Source organism: Patella vulgata, chromosome 5, assembly GCF_932274485.2.
Source record: "Patella vulgata chromosome 5, xgPatVulg1.2, whole genome shotgun sequence".
Lineage (NCBI taxonomy): Eukaryota > Metazoa > Mollusca > Gastropoda > Patellidae > Patella > Patella vulgata.
Genome location: NC_065883.2, coordinates 40,350,328 through 40,367,226, shown reverse-complemented (window position 1 = coordinate 40,367,226; position 16,899 = coordinate 40,350,328). Strand labels below are relative to the sequence as shown.

Sequence of the window (16,899 nt, the reverse complement as noted above, 5' to 3'; positions counted from 1 at the left end):
AGTAAGGACTTTCTGCTCAGGGTAAGCAGAGCGATAAGCAGTTTAATTGTTCGACACTTTGGAACACAATAACTCTCCTTCTAATTGAGGTAGAATGTTCAAACTTGGTGTAGGCTTTCATTAGGTGAATCCCTTGATCTAGTTTGATGATAAACATTGTCTGCTTACGGTAAGCAGAGATAAGCAGTCTGATTGGTTGATGCTTTGGGGCACGATAACTTTAGTTATAATTAAGTGATAGTGATGAAACTCCGAGTATAGATTCATTACATCATTACCATGACTAGGCTAAAGAGCGATAAGCAATTTGATTGGTCAAGACTTTGGAACATAACAACTCTGTTTTTATACGCCCACATTGAAATGTGATCATATATTGTCGTCGCCCCCGTCCGTCCATCCGTACGTCGGTCCGGCGTCCACAATTGCTTGTGGACGCTCTAGAGGCTAAAGTTAATATCCGATTATACACAGTGTTTAAGGTCATGAGACGAAGAATCCTATTGATTTTCAGCGATTTCTGATAATTACTGCCAGAGTTACGGCCCTTGATCACTTTGAAAAATCTTGTGGAAGCTCTAGAGGCTAAAGTCAATATCCGATTGACTTTAAATTTATACACTGTGTTAAAGGTCATGAGACGAAGAAGCCTATTGATTTTCAGCGATTTCCGATAATTACTGCCAGAGTTATGGCCCTTGATCACTTCAAAAAATCTTGTGGATGCTCTAGAGGCCAAAGTTAATATCCGATTGACTTTAAATATATACACAGTGTTTAAGGTCATGAGACGAAGAATCCTATTGATTTTCAGCAATTTCTGATAATTACTGCCAGAGTTATGGCCCTTGATCACTTCAAAATATCTTGTGGACGCTCTAGAGGCCAAAGTTAATATCCGATTGACTTCAAATTTATACACTGTGTTTAAGGTCATGAGACAAAAAGCCTATTGATTTTCAGCGATTTCCGATAATTACTGCCAGAGTTATGGCCCTTGATCACTTCAAAAAATCTCATTTTTAGCTTGTGCACCCTATAGAGGTCATAATTTTTATCCGATTTAAAAAAACGTTTTAGTTTATCATGGTTACACCCTAAGGACGGCTGAGTATGAATTTCGTGAAAATCGGCCCAAAACTGACAGAAAAAATGGCCGCTGTTCGTTCTCAAATAGTGTAAAAATATGTTATATCAAGGTTGTGGACCCTATGAAGATCACAATTTTTATCCGATTTTGATGAAACTTGAAATGTAAGTTTATAACCCAATGATCTCCGTTCTTTTCTATATTCGCGCATATCGGATTGTAACTTCCTGAATTATCGCCTCGATTGTACGAAAAATCGTGTTTTTAGGTTGTAGACCCTATAGCAATCATAATTTTTATCCGATTTAAAAAAACATTTGAATATATCACCGTTACACCCTAAGGCAGGTTGAGTTCAAATTTCGTGAAAATCGGACCAAAACTGCCGGACAAAATAGCTGCCCCTTGTAAAATATGGTATATCAAGGTTGTGGACCCTCTAGAGGTCACAATTTTCATCCGATTTTGATGAAACTTTGAATGCATGGTTATATCCCAAAAATCTTGGTTCTTTTTGATATTCGCGCATATTGGATCGTAACTTACTGAATTATGGCCCCTGATTGTACGAAAAATCACGCTTTTAGCTTGTGGTCCCTCTAGGGTTCACAATTTTTATTCGCTTTAAAAATATGTTTTAGTATATCACCGTTACACCCTAATGTCGGTTGAGTTCGTATTTCAAGGAAATTGGACCAAAACTGCCGGGCAAAATGGTCGCCTCTTGTACGCAAATGTAAACTCTAGACACTCTAGAGGTCACAATTTTCATCCGATTTAGATGAAACTTGGAATGCATGTTGATATCCCAAAGATCTTGGTTCCTTTCGATATTCGCGTGTATTGGATTGTGTCTTCCTGAATTATGCCACTTGAATGTAGAAAAAATCAAGAGTTATAGCCCTTGATCAATTATATAAATCTTGTTGATGCTCTAGACTTGGTGTTTATGGCTATGAGACGAAGAACATATCCCGTGTGACCCCCAAAATCCTCAAACGAAAGAATGGCAACATTCCATTTTACCATTATAGATATCATGGCTTCAGCCATCCCACTAATTTGCAAATTTGTCTTCATTAGTTGGTAAATTGCCCTGGGGACCAGTCCCTGGAACATCAATCTGACTCTCTATGTCATGGTAATCTTGTTTATGTTATGGGTGTTGCTCAATTAATTTCCATATGTATGTATATTAATTACTTTTATTTACAGCCGTGTGTATTGTCTGTTCTTTTTGGTATGGTAGAACTGAATACTAAAAATGGTAAACACCCTGAAAGTGTTCTCCAACCTATTCTTAATCATTTAAATTTATATTTACATAATAGAAAATATATTGTTGGGGTAAGTTTACATGTATATAACATTATATAACATAACCACCAATTGTTTTAATGGCATTTAGTAATTGGACTTGAAATACTTAAACATAATTTTTATACTCCTATATCTCATTGTGGGCATATTATGTTGTTAACCATGTCTGTTACCATGTCCTTTTGTCACTCCAGCTGTCAACAACTGGCTTGTTGATGTGGTAGTAGTAGTAGTAGTTCTTGGTGTTTAATGTCTGCTTCCACATAAGTGATATCGCAGACAACGATAGAGGCTACTGTTTATATACGCCCACATTTTCATGTGGACATATATGGTCTTCGCTCCTGTCTGTATGTCCGTCTATCCGTTCTCATTTTGTTATATGCCCATAGATTATTTTCTTGTTGTGGTTGTAGTATTATTATCCATTAAAAATAGTAATTCCAACATTGACAAATACATCGGTAAATCACATCCCAAGTAATATATCTTCTTTAATCACAAATGAATTAAACATGCATTATGCAAGAGCTAAATCAGCATATTGTAAGTCTTTATTTAGGCTTCAGATGTTATAGAAATTATTAATTAGACCTTTATTTACATGACAAGCTCGAAATCAACTCTGTAGACCCTCGGATGGCTTGGATACAGTTCGGATTTAAACAGTCGTCCATTTAAAATTAAATCAGTAAATGGCTGTCCAAGCTAACGTTTACCGTTACTTGGTGACGTCGCTACCGGAAACTGGTGATGAAAGGTCCGTCAAGCGAGAGTACTATTGCTATTGAGAACGTTACTTGATAATCAAGAATATGTGGGTGGAGTTATCGTCTGTTAATCAAACGATCGACAATTCTCGTAGACGGTGTAGACGCAGTTGATGCCTATTTCTAGTGAAAACTTCAACATTGAAAACTCTGTTCAGAATAAAGTAATTTGACTGAAATTTTCAATATTTTCTTTTTTTATCATCTATTTTTGAATTATTATAGCAAGAATGGCCAACTCTTTATTAAACTCTTAACTAGTGTATCTTTAATGTAGCCTTCTAATTATTTTTATACCCCCACATTTTAATAAACTTCTAACAACTTTCCTGAATACATGTACCTGTTGCAGTACGATAATCTCTTGGAATCTTGCAATTCATTTTGTGAATTTACACGTGCCATCAAAAGAAACCAATGGCTAAAATATGAACCACTTTAACAACCAATTGTTACCTTGTAGACACAGTATGACTTGTATTTACTGTATTTTCAAAATATATATATACATGTATCTGTAATGGACTAAAACTAGAAATAGTTCTTATGTTATGTAGCATATCGTGTTCTGAATAATGTTTATGAAAAGTACAAAAAATTTTCTTGTGAACGCCAAAAGTTATCATCCGATTGTTTTTTAAATTGATATATGTTGTTTACATTAGTGAAATGAAGAAGCCTATTTAATTTCAATAATTTCCATTTATTATATCAAGAATTATGGCCCTTGTTACACTTTGTTGCACCTTGTGAACGCTCTAACGACAAAAGTTATGATCCGATATGTATGAAATTTATAGGCATCATTTAAATTTGTGAAACGGAGGTCTATTGAAAAATAGCAATTTCCAACCATTATTTCTACAGTTACGTCCCTTGTCCCTGATCTGTATGAAATTGTCTTGTAAATAACCCCCAATTACCCACAAGCGAATAAAAATGCCACAACCCTTGCTGACCGCTGGGCGATTTAGCTTCCGTGGACGTATGTTTTGTTGCTTTTCAACCTACATGTATCTTAATGATTAAGATTTCATATGAAAGCTTATTGTTTTTTGTCCCCCACCTTTCGAAGAAAGCAGAGGACTATTAAAATGGGTTCGTCCGTCTGTCCGTCACACTTTTTGGGACACAATACTTCTCTTTCTAATTGGTGTAGGTGTTTATTAGGTCAATGCCCTGATGAAGTTCGAAGATGAGCATTTTCGGCTTAGGGTAAGCAGAGATAAGCAATTTGATTGGTTAATGCTTTGGGACACGATAACTTTAGTTCTAATTAAGTGAGAGTGATGAAACTTGGTGTATAGTTTCATTACATCAATACCTTGGCTAAGTTCAATAATGAGCATTTTCTGCTCAGGGTAAGCAGAGTGATAAGCAATTTGATTGGTCGAGACCTTGGAACACAATAACTCTCCTTCTAATTGAGCTAGAATCTTCAAACTTGGTGTAGGTGTTTATTAGGTCAATGCCTTGAAGGAGTTCAAAGATGAACATTTTCTGCTTGGGGTAAGCAGAAATAAGCAATTTGATTGGTTGATATTCATGAGACACAATATCTTTAGTTCTAATTAAGTGAGAGTGAGGACACTTGATGTATAGCTTTATAACATCAATACCTTGACTAAGGTTGATAATGAGCATTTTCTGCTCAGGGTAAGCAGAGCGATAAGCAATTTGATTGGTAGAGACTTTGGAACACAATAAGCAATCTGATTGGTTGATGCTTTGAGGCATGATAACTTTGGTTATAATGAAGTGAGAGCGATGGAACTCTGAATATAGTTTCATTATATCATTACCTTGACTAATTTCGATGGTGATAATTTTCTGCTTAGGCTAATGAGCGATAAGCAATTTGATTGGTCAAGACTTTGGAACATAACAACGCTGTTTTTATACGCCCACATTGAAATGTGGTCGTATATTGTCGTCGCCCCCGTCCTTCCGTTGGTCGGTCCGTCCGTTGGTCCGGGATCCACAAGCAATTTAGCTCTAGAGGCTAAAGTTAACATCCGATTGACTTTAAATTTTTATACAGTGTTTAAGGTCATGAGACGAAGAAGCCTATTGATTTTCAGCAATTTCCGATAATTACTGCCAGAGTTATAGCCCTTGATGACTTCAAAAAATCTTGTGGACACTCTAGAGGTCAAAGTTAATTTCCGATTGACTTCAAATTTATACACAGTGTTTAAGGACATGAGACAAAAAAGCCTATTGAATTTCACCGATTTCCGATAATTACTGCCAGAATTATGGGCCTTGATCACTTCAAAAATTCTTGTGGACGCTCTAGAGGTCAAAGTTAATATCCAATTGACTTAAAATTTATACACAGTGTTTAAGGTCATGAGATGAAGAAGCCAATTGTATTCCAGTGATTTCCATTAAATACTGCCAGAGTTATGGCCCTTGATCACTTTGAAAAATCTTGTGGATGCTCTAGAGGCTAAAGTTAATATCTGATTGACTTTAAATTTATGCACAGTGTTTAAGGTCATGAGACAAAGAATCCTATTTATTTTCAGCGATTTCCGATAATTACTGCCAGAGTTATGGCCCTTGATCACTTTGAAAAATCTTGTGGACGCTTTAGAGGCTAAAGTTATCATCCGATTGACTTCAGATTGGTACACAAAGTTTAAGGTCTTGAGACGAACAAGTATATTGATTTTCAATGAATCTTTATGACTTGAACAGCTAAATCCATGATGTTAAAAGTTTTGTATACTAAACATTAGCATGGGACAGAACTTTATAAAAACCAAACAAATTCTAATGGTTTTCTGATAATTACTTAATGAGTTGTTACTCTTAATCAGATTTTAATGTATTATAAATGTTTCATTACCGAAAAAATTAAAAATATGCGACAACTCTTGTTGACTGCCCGGACGATATAGCTACTGTGGGCGTATGTTTCGTTGCCTGGCAACCTATCTTTAATTGAGGTAGAATGTTTAGACTTGATGTAGATGTTCATTAGGTGAATGTCTTGACTGAGTTCAATGATTAACATTTCGAGCTGAAGCTAAGCAGAGCTAATAGATTTCATCGGTCGATACTTTGGGACAAGATAATCTTGATTCTATCTGATAAAGAGTGATGAAACTTAGTGTATAGTTTGATTGCTTGATACTTTTGAAAAAAAAAATAAATGTGCGATTAAGTAATATGTGTCATCTATTTATTTTGGGATTTCGGTGGGGGACATCAGCCTCACTGTTGGCTTGTTTATACTGCCAGAGTTATGGCCCTTTATCACTTTGTAATATCTTGTGGACGCTCTAGATGCTAAAGTTTATATTCGATTGACTACAAATTTATACACAGCGTTTAATGTCGTGAGACGAAGAAGCCTATTGATTTTCAACAATTTCTGATAATTACTGCCAGAGTTATGGCCCTTGATCACTTCAAAAAATCTTGTGGACGTTCTACAGGCCAAAGTTAATATCCGATTGACTTTAAATTTATACACAGTGTCTAAGGTCATGAGACGAAAAAGCCTATTGATTTTCAGTGATTTCAGATAATTACTGCCAGAGTTATGGCCCTTGATCACTTAAAAAAATCTTGTGGACGCTCTACCAAGTTAATATCCGATTGACTTTAAATTTATACACAGTGTTTAAGGTCATGAGACGAAGCCTATTGATTTTCAGCGATTTCAGATAATTACTGCCAGAGTTATGGCCCTTGATCACTTTGAAAAATCTTGTGGACGCTCTAGAAGCTAAAGTTAATATCCGATTGACTTTAAATTTATACACAGCGTTTAAGGTCATGAGACAAAGAAGTCTATTCATTTTTAGCGATTTTCAATAATTACTGCCAGAGTTATGGCCCTTGATCACTTCAAAAAATCTTGTGGACGCTCTAAAGGCCAATGTTAATATCCGATTGACTTTAAATTTATACACAGTGTTTAAGGTCATGAGACGAAGAATCCTATTGATTTTCAGCGATTTCAAATAATTACTGCCAGAGTTATGGCCCTTGATCACTTTGAAAAATCTTGTGGAAGCTCTAGAGGCTAAAGTCAATATCCGATTGACTTTAAATTTATACACAGTGTTTAAGGTCATGAGACGAAAAATTCTATTCATTTTCAGTGATTTTCGATAATTACTGCCAGAGTTATGGCCCTTGATCCTTTCAAAAAATCTTGTGGACGCTCTAGAGGCCAAAGTTAATATCCGATTGACTTTAAATTTATACACAGTGCTTAAGGTCATGAGACGAAGAAGCCTATTGATTTTCAGCAATTTACGATAATTAATGCCAGAGTTATGGCCCTTGATCACTTTGAAAATCTTGTGGCCCTCTAGAGGCTAAAGTCAATATCTGATTGACTTTAAATTTATACACAGTGTTTAAGGTCATGAGACAAAGAATTCTATTCATTTTCAGTGATTTTCGATAATTACTGTCACAGTTATGGCCCTTGATCATTTTGAAATATCTTGTGACGCTCTAGAGGCTAAAGTTATCATCCGATTGACTTCAGATTAATACACAGAGTTTAAGATCTTGAGACGAACAAGTATATTGATTTTCAACTTTATAAAAACCAAACAAATTCTAATGGTTTTCTGATAATTACTTCATGAGTTGTTACTCTTAATCAGATTTTAGTGTATTATAAATGTTTCATTACCGAAAGAAGTAAAAATATGCGACAACACTTGTTGACTGCCCGGACAATTAAGCTGCTGTGGGCGTATGTTTCATTGCCTGGCAACCTATCTTTATAACAATTGGACAAAATGAGTGAGAGGGTAAATTTTCATTCTTACTTGTATTTTGGGCATGCATTAAATCAATTGAATATAGGACATAATATTATAATACAATTGAATTATGATAACTCTATAGGTATACACCAGTGGCGTCGTGCCTATTGGGGAAATAAAAATATTTTTATTGATATTGTTAAGACAGAAGACCTGTCCGTCTGTATTAGTCATCACATGGTCTCCAGGAATTGTATAATTTGTCATTATCTGTGTTTAGTTTATTGCACTTGAAATAGTTTAGATGTCATTTGTTAAGGCATCGCTCAACAGCGGCCTTGCTTCGTACACTCTATCATTTAGCCTTGATCCGGGAGTATGACATCAACGTAATGGTTAATCTCCGCTCACGACTGCATTTAAAATTAAATCAGTCAACGAAATCCCGTTTAAATCCAAGCTGAATCCAAGCCATCCGTGGGTCTACAGAGTTGATTTTGTGCTTGTTGTGTAAATAAAGATCTAATTTATAATTTCTATGACATCTGAAGCCTAAATAAAGACTTGCAATAATCAGATTTACCTCTTGCATAATGTATGTTTAAGTAAACGTCACTAGAAAGATATTAATTAATGTTTAGTAACGTTTCACAGTATCAACGATATAACATCATAAAAAAACTGGGTTGAAACATTAATCTAATGTTTTAATGCGACATTTGCTAATGATTTAAGATGTAAAGAATATGTAAAATAGAAATACAGCGTTTTACTAACTTTATTGGAAGGGTTTATTTTTTGTTTAATTTTAACGTTTTTATACGCCCACATTGAAATGTGGTCGTATATTGTTGTTGCCCCCGTCCGTCCGGCGTCCACAATTTCTTGTGGACGCTCTATAGGCTAAAGTTAATATCCGATTAACTTTAAATTTTTATACAGTGTTTAAGGTCATGAGACAAAGAAGCCTATTGATTTTCAGCAATTTTTGATAATTACTGTCGGAGTTATGGCCCTTGATCACTTCAAAAAATCTTGTTGACCCTCTAGAAGTCAAAGTTAATATCCGATTGACTTTAAATTTTATACACAGTGTTTAAGGTGATGAGACAAAGAAGCCTATTGATTTTCAACGATTTTCGATAATTAGTGCCAGAGTTATGGCCCTTGATCACTTCAAAAAATCTTGTGGACGCTCTACAGGTCAAAGTTAATATCCGATTGACTTTAAATTTATACACAGTGTATAAGGTCATGAGACGAAGAAGCCGATTGATTTTCAGCGATTTCCAATAATTACTGTCAGAGTTATGGCCCTTGATCACTTTGAAAAATCTTGTGGAAGCTCTAGAGGCTAAAGTTAATATCCGATTGACTTTAAATTGATACACAGTGTTAAAGGTCATGAGGCGAAGAAGTCTATTGATTTTCAGCGATATCTGATAATTTTTGCCAGAGTTATGGCCCTTGATCACTTTTAAAAATATTGTGGCTGCTCTAGAGGCTAAAGTTTAATATCCGATTGGCTTTAAATTGATACACAGTGTTAAAGGTCATGAGAATAAGAAGTCTATTGATTTTCAGCGATTTCTGATAATTTTTGCCAGAGTTATGGCCCTTGATCACTTTGAAAAATATTGTGGCTGCTCTAGGGGCTAAAGTTAATATCCGATTGGCTTTAAATTGATACAGTGTTTAAGGTCATGAGACGAACAAGCCTATTGATTTTCAGCGATTTCTGATAATTTTTGCCAGAGTTATGGCCCTTGATCACTTTGAAAAATATTGTAGCTGCTCTAGAGGCTAAAGTTAATATCCGATTGGCTTTAAATTGATACAGTGTTTAAGGTCATGGGACGAAGAAGCCTATTGATTTTCAGCGATTTCTGATAATTTTTGCCAGAGTTATGGCCCTTGATCACTTTGAAAATTCTTGTGGATGCTCTAGAGGCTAAAGTTAATATCTGATTGACTTTAAATTTATATACAGTGTTGAAGACCATGAGACGAAGAAGCCTATTGATTTTCAGCGATTTCCGATAATTTATACACAGTGTTTAAGGTCTTGAGACGAACAAGTAGATTGATTTTCAATGAATCTTTATGACTTGAACAGCTAAATTCACGATGTTAAAGTTTTGTATACTAAACATTAGCATGGGGCAGAACTTTATAAAAACCAAACAAATTCTAATGGTTTTCTGATAATTACTTAATGAGTTGTTACTCTTAATCAGATTTTAATGTATTATAAATGTTTCATTACCAAAAAAGTAAAAATATGCGACAACTCTTGTTGACTGCCCGGACGATTTAGGTGCTGTGGGCGTATTTTTCGTTGCCTGGCAACCTATCTTTAGATTAGGAAAACAGATCGTTTTGAAAACTGAAATCAATATAATGTCACAAACAAATATATTACTAACGTTCAAAGAATCATAAGTTAAAACGCTACAATAGTTACGTTACAAGAACATAATTTATTGACGTTTACAGGTTGTCTGACCAGGCTTGGGAAATATATAAACGGTGATTCAGGTGGTTCAGTTGACGTTCTTGGAACAACTAATCTGAACGTTTATTAAGTAAACGGGGATCACGTGGGTAAGACGCTAGCTCGCTAGCCTGGAGGTCGGGTGTTCGATCCCTGCATTGGCCGAGAAAGTTCATCCAGATTTTCCGGCGTGGTTCTCCCTTGTCAGTGATGCAGGACGGAGGGTCTGACAAGGAAAGCTGTCTAGTCGTTCGGATGGGACGAAAAACCGAGGTCCCGTTTACAGATTGGCGTGCACGTAAAAGATCCCTTGGCAGTTGGAATTCGATATAAGAGTAGGCCGTAGTGCCGCTGTCCGGGCAAAATTTCCCTCATAGCACACTGTATGGCGTATGCCCGTCTTCATTAGCCCAGGTTAGGAGCAGAAAAGTAGGACGTTAAACTCCATTTCATTTCATTTATTAAGTAAACGTCACTAGAACGATATTAATTAATGTTTAGTAACGTCTCACAGTATCAGCGATATAATGTCATAAAAAAACGGAGTTGAGACATTATAAAAACATTCAAAATAACGTTCGGTCATTGTTGAATGAAAGTAAAATTAAAACGCCAACAGATAACATTCTGGCGATTTTTCTGGAACGTTTATAAAAAGTACAGTCTATCTCTGAACCCTTTTCGAACGTTTGGAGAACATGCTTAAACAAACATTCTGAACTCAACTATATTAGAACCAGTGATGGGATTTCTAAATTTTAGTTGTCGGACATTTTCTTCCCAAAAATAAAGGGACATAACTCTTATTGTTATTTAAGCAGGCGTTTTCAAACCACAATTAAGAATCATGTGTCAACAAAATATTCAAATTCATAGGTAATAAAAAAAATAGGTGCACCTCGTTATTTTTCACATTCAATTCCTGTACGGTATTCAAATTTATGTCAATAATATTCCTACAAAATTACATGACATCGTAATACCATAGAATGAAAGCGTGCCGACTACTGCCCATCCGTACCGGTTTCAATTCCCCAAAAATTACCGTATTTTTGGGGTCACGAGTTGATACATTTTTCAGCGAAGTCCGGCATTCGTCTTGTACTCTGTTTCTATTTATATACGGAAGGTAAAAAAAATGACATCCCGAAATTTATTTGACCGTAAACCGTAGTAAACATCGCTCTATAATACAATGAGTGAGTGACACCTGCAACTGCTGAAAAATCCCATTCGACTCTAAGCATGCGCTCTCGTCTAAAACAATTACCGTAACTACCTACGTTATTCCAATCGAAATATTCGTCAACATTTTTTAGGGTGTTTATTTATTTATTTAAAAACATAAACCCCATTCAAAATATGATCATAAATCCGACAATATGCCATCAAAATAGAACCTTTTCTCCCGACATCAGACGTATTAGATTCGGCACGTTTACACCTCTTAATTCCACATGTCTCGCGGGATTTCTACTTTAATTTTGCGTGTGTGTAAAATAGCTTTATTTAACTTCGGCTTCCACTGTAGAAATATCACAGACAAGTTATCGGACACAATGTATATTGATTCGGGGTGTTATATACGATTAGGATATGTGACATATATGACTAATGTCTACGGCCGACATCAAGGAGATTAAAACGTTAGACAATGGAGAAATCACGGGTTAATCACATAGATTAAGTTTATTGGATTGATATATAGTCTGACAAAGGAGAAGCAATGACTTCTGTTCAGGATTGAATTGATGAATTGTCCGACAAAGAATTAAGTCAGTCAATCAAGGCAGATTTTAATAGTTAATCAAGGTATGTGTATAGACCGTATAAAACGATAAATAGGTTGATCACTTAATTACCTAATCAATCCAGCCTATTATCAACGATAATCGGGTTGAGTGGTAGTTATACACTCAGTACACTTTATTAGTTTTCGAATTTTGAATAATATTTACCATGTCTTGATGTCTGATTCGGCATATTCCTGGTCGGACAATTTACGACGTTTGGAAAATAGCGTCGGACATGTCCGGAATATACGGGCAAAATCCCATCACTGATTAGAACCAATTACGAATGTTACCAAAACGTTTTGTGTTTGCTGGGTTACGATCCAATACATGCCAATATCAAAAGGAACCGAGATCTAGGAACATAAACCTATTTTGAAAATGGATAAAAATTGTGACTTTTGGAGTGTCCATAAACAAATTGTGGGCAGACAGGGGCGACGACAATATACATCCACACGAGAATGTGGGCGTACAAAAATAGCAAGGTGTTCCTATCTTTATTACTGTTCTTATTTCGGAAGTTCTGCATTCATTTGCTGTCATAGAAACGAAGACACATCATTGTTAGGTTGAGGAAACCTGAGATTGCTTGGAGGAAGATTAAAGAAATCGACGGTTCACAACTTTATTCAAGCGGAGACAAATCATAATACATAAGACGGTGCATATACAAATCTAACACATGAAAAAAGTACCGGTGCATACTTAATTATGGCATCGATGAAAATGACCAGCCAAGATCTACACAATGTTAATCTCACACCCCCCTTGGACTTCATAGCAAGAGCCTTGAAGTTTTAATAAATGATGGTGTGTTGAACACAAATGTCACTAAATACTGTACAAATCCAAATGATTTGGAGTAAATCTGACGCGTTTGCTCCGTCTTGGTTCCAATCTTGGAGTGTCTTCTATCGTCGGTGGTACAGGATCTGTGCCAGCACATCCTCGAGTTTCTTCATCTGTCTTCTTGATAGGGGCGATTACGCCATATGCATCTGCCAGAAGGAAGACGTAATCTGTAGTCACGACTTCTGCCGATGGAGATGATTGTAGCACATCGATCCCAGAGTTTGGACTGTGGGTTTTGAATGTGCACCTCAGTGCCAATCTTCAGCGGAGCGAGGGATTTGGAGTGTGAATCATAAACTCCAGTCGCTCTGTTGATCGCCTCCGCTGTGCGTCTGTCATGTTCATCCATAGACGTGAGCCATTTCTCGTCAAATGCGCGGTAGTGAGTCGGTACCCGTGAACATATTGGATGACCGTACACAATTTCTGCAGGACTTTTCCCACCAATCCTTGGCGTGTTTCTAAGCTCAAGTAAACCTTCGCAGAAATCTTCTGATACACGACCACCTGTTTTCTGAAGGAGACGTTTGAGTTGCTTCACCGCTGATTCTGCGAGTCCATTTGATTGAGGATACTCAGCCGTGGACAGACGATGACGTACTCCCCAATGCTGCAAAAATTGTTGGGTTTCCTCCGCAACAAACTGGTCCGCCGTCGGAAAAGATACGAGTTGGACAGCCAACAGAAGTGAACAATGAACATAAGCATCGTTTCAGAGCAGAGGCTGTAGGTGGCGCTTTCAATTCGAACAGTTCCGGCCAACCAGAATAAATGGTTTCCGTTGATAGAAAAGAAATCAGCAGCGATCTCTTCAAATGGTCTGTGAGGTAGTGGGTCGCGTTCCAATGGTTCTCGAGTTTGACTTGGGAGGTGAAGTTGGCATTGCTCGCATACTTCTGCCGTGGTCCGAACGTCTGAAGTAAGACCTGGCCAGTATACAGTTTGTCTGGCACGTCTAAGAGTTCAATCGATACCCTGGTGGGACAAATGCAGGCGCATCAGTACGTCTCGTCGCTTGGAACACGGAATTAATAGTCTGTGTCCCTTTAAAATTAGACCATTAATGACTGTCGATTCTCCAAGTATTTTCGAATACTGACGCAACTCAACATCTACAGTTACATCCTTATCTTCACCGTGAAGTGCTTTGAGTAGAGACTGGTACTCTGAGTCTCGTTTTCCTGCAACCCGGATCTCTTCTAGAATAGGGTCGGCTAGCGTGTCTACCTGTAAATCATTGATTTCCCGCTCAATTGCAATGGCGGCAGTACGTTGCAGAGCACACACGTACCAATAAAGCTCTTCTTCCTCTTCTAGATCGTCAACAGTGGGTTCGTCCACCGGGGCGTCGGAGAGTGCGTCAGGGATTCTATGATCCTTGCCCTTCTTCCATATCGTAGTGAAAGTGTATGGTGCTGTGGCGACTTTCAAACGTTGAATTCGGGCGTTATCAACACAGTCGATGATCGAGGATTGACACTAAAGGTAGGTGATCAACAATCAAGGTGAAGTGAGGTAGCCCGTAGAGATAAGTGTGACATTTCTTCATGCCCCATCTGACTGCTAACAATTCGAGCTCGACCATGGCATAACGTGCTTCCGTTGCCGTGATGAATCGACTGTGAGCGGCGATTAGACGCCAATGACCTTCCTCGTCCTGTTGCAGGAGGGCCAAGCCAAGTCCTTTTGTGCGAGAAGCATCTGTCTGTAACACTGTAGGGTGTCTTGGGTCGAAGTTGGCAAGTACGGGAGGTGACAGAAGTGTTGCTTTCGTTGCTTCGAATGCTCTGTCATGTTCTGGAAGCCAGCGAAATTCTTATATCGCCTTCAGTAGTGGGTGGAGTGGTTGCATGGTGCCCGATACATCAGCAGAGAAGCTGGCAAGCTGTTCCACAAGCCCTAGAAGGGATCGTAAGTCCGTAATGTTGCTCGGCTTCGGGAAGTCTTGGATGGCTCTGATTTTGGCTGGATCGGCCTTAATCCCCTCGCGACCAACAATGTAACCTGCGAAAAGGACCTGGTCCTGTGCAAGGCGAATTTTGTTTGGATTTAAAGTAATGCCTGCAGCACGACATCTGGAGAGAAAAACTCTGACTTGGGCAAGGTGTTCATCAAGATCGGTTCCATACAAGAGCACATCGTCGACTATTTTTTCCATGCAGGGAATATCTGCAAGTGCTGCATCCGTACGACGGTTATATTCATCTCCAGCAGAAGTAAGTAAGTCCCATTGTAGCTCTGAGGTGTTTGAACCTTCCCCAAGGTGTGCAGAATGTTGTTAGTAGCTGGCTCTCCTCATCCAGTGGCACCTGGAAATAACCATGCTTTGCATCAAATGTGGAAAAGTATCTTGCTGCTGGGGGTATGGCCGTAACGGCATCGTGTGGTGTGCGAACTGGATGATGTGGTCGCTTGACAAACTTGTTAAGGTGTCGAAGGTTGACGCACAATCTGAGAGAATCACTACGAGGTTTGGTCTGAATGCTCATTGGGTGGAGCCAATCAGTTGGTTCGGTGACTGAAGCAATGACACCCTTCTTCCCAAGGTCATCGAGTAGCTTCTTTGTTTCTCTCTTAAGGGAATCGGTATAGGGCGTGGCCCATTGACTTGAAAAGGTTTGACTTCATCAGTCAGCTCAATGTGGACGGGCGTGCATTCCATCGCACGCAACGGTTTGTCACCATCAAACACATCAGCAAATTTTTCAAGAAGCATTGTTTTGGTAGCCTCCAATTTGTCATTTGCCGGATTATGTGGTAGTGCATGGTTGACTCTCATTTGTTTAGGAAAAGGCACTGGTACTAAGCGGAGATCCTGACACACCCGACAATTGATGAGGGTACCATGGAATTCGTCCGAAATCAGAAATGTAGCTTGGATGCGGACATTGCCATACTCGAGCTCAAATTCAGCCTTGCCGCAGCGAGAATCACATCATCTGTCTTGACAAGTTTTCTTGGATCCAATCCGAGTTCTCTGTAGTGTTCAACTGACATCAAGTTGGCGCCAGCTCCAGTGTCCGGGAGAATATTCCCCAAGCTTCCATACAACTCCCCTGAGTGTAAGTTGTAAAACTTGAGTTTAATTTTGGGCAACTCGCAATATGTATCACTTGTTTTGTGGATCCTTCTGCAGAAAATGAATGATACCATAGCGTTTCGTTCGACATTCCAACCACGCTCCTTGGTGGCTGGCGCCGGTGTATCGTTCAGCTGCTTTCCAGCGGATCGACAAACGCTCCTAAAATGTCCACGTTTGCCACAGTGATCACAGGCCTTGTCATGTGCTGGGCAATCATTCCTATCCTGGTGCCCTTTGTTACCACAGTTGCCACATTGGCCCGATGGCGGGCGAGCATGACTGCGCCCCCGTGAACGAGTTCGCTGCCGGTGACTAACTTTATGGACGTGAAGTGTAGGGCCGCTGAGTGTTGCTTGATTCGTGGAAGCGGCCTCTGAGGACTGGCAAATCTCAATTGCTCGTTTCAAAGTTGGAAATTCTCGCTCCTCGAGAAGGTCACGCTTTGCCTTGTCGTCCTTGGTTCCGACGATGATTTGTGTTACCATCTGGGAATCGACACATTGTGGGCATAGTTCAGCGTCTTCAGCCAATTCTGCTAGTGCAAACCGGAATTTGTCGAAAGTTTCATTTTGACCTTGCTTTCATTGGTGGAAATTTACTCTGTCAACTGCAATGTTTCTTTGGGCCCTGAGGTATGTCTTGAGTTTGTCCAAGATGAGTTCGACGGTTGTCTGAGAAGCCGTGAGATCAATTCCACAGAGTACCTTGACGATCTGACTTGCATGAGATCCAAGGGCCGTTACGAGTGCGTATACC

The 16,899-nt window shown here is 38.5% G+C and overlaps 1 protein-coding gene across 4 annotated transcripts in view; it reads left to right on the top strand.

Moving 5' to 3' along the window:
* LOC126820651 (methionine--tRNA ligase, cytoplasmic) overlaps nt 1–16,899 on the top strand; it is a 299,938-nt gene that overhangs the window by 46,373 nt on the left and 236,666 nt on the right. For all 4 annotated transcript variants that reach the window (XM_056101236.1, XM_050548738.2, XM_050548742.2 and 1 more), the window contains exon 4: nt 2,306–2,437. In XM_056101236.1, the coding sequence (XP_055957211.1) occupies nt 2,306–2,437 (132 nt within the window). The remainder of the gene's footprint in view (nt 1–2,305; nt 2,438–16,899) is intronic.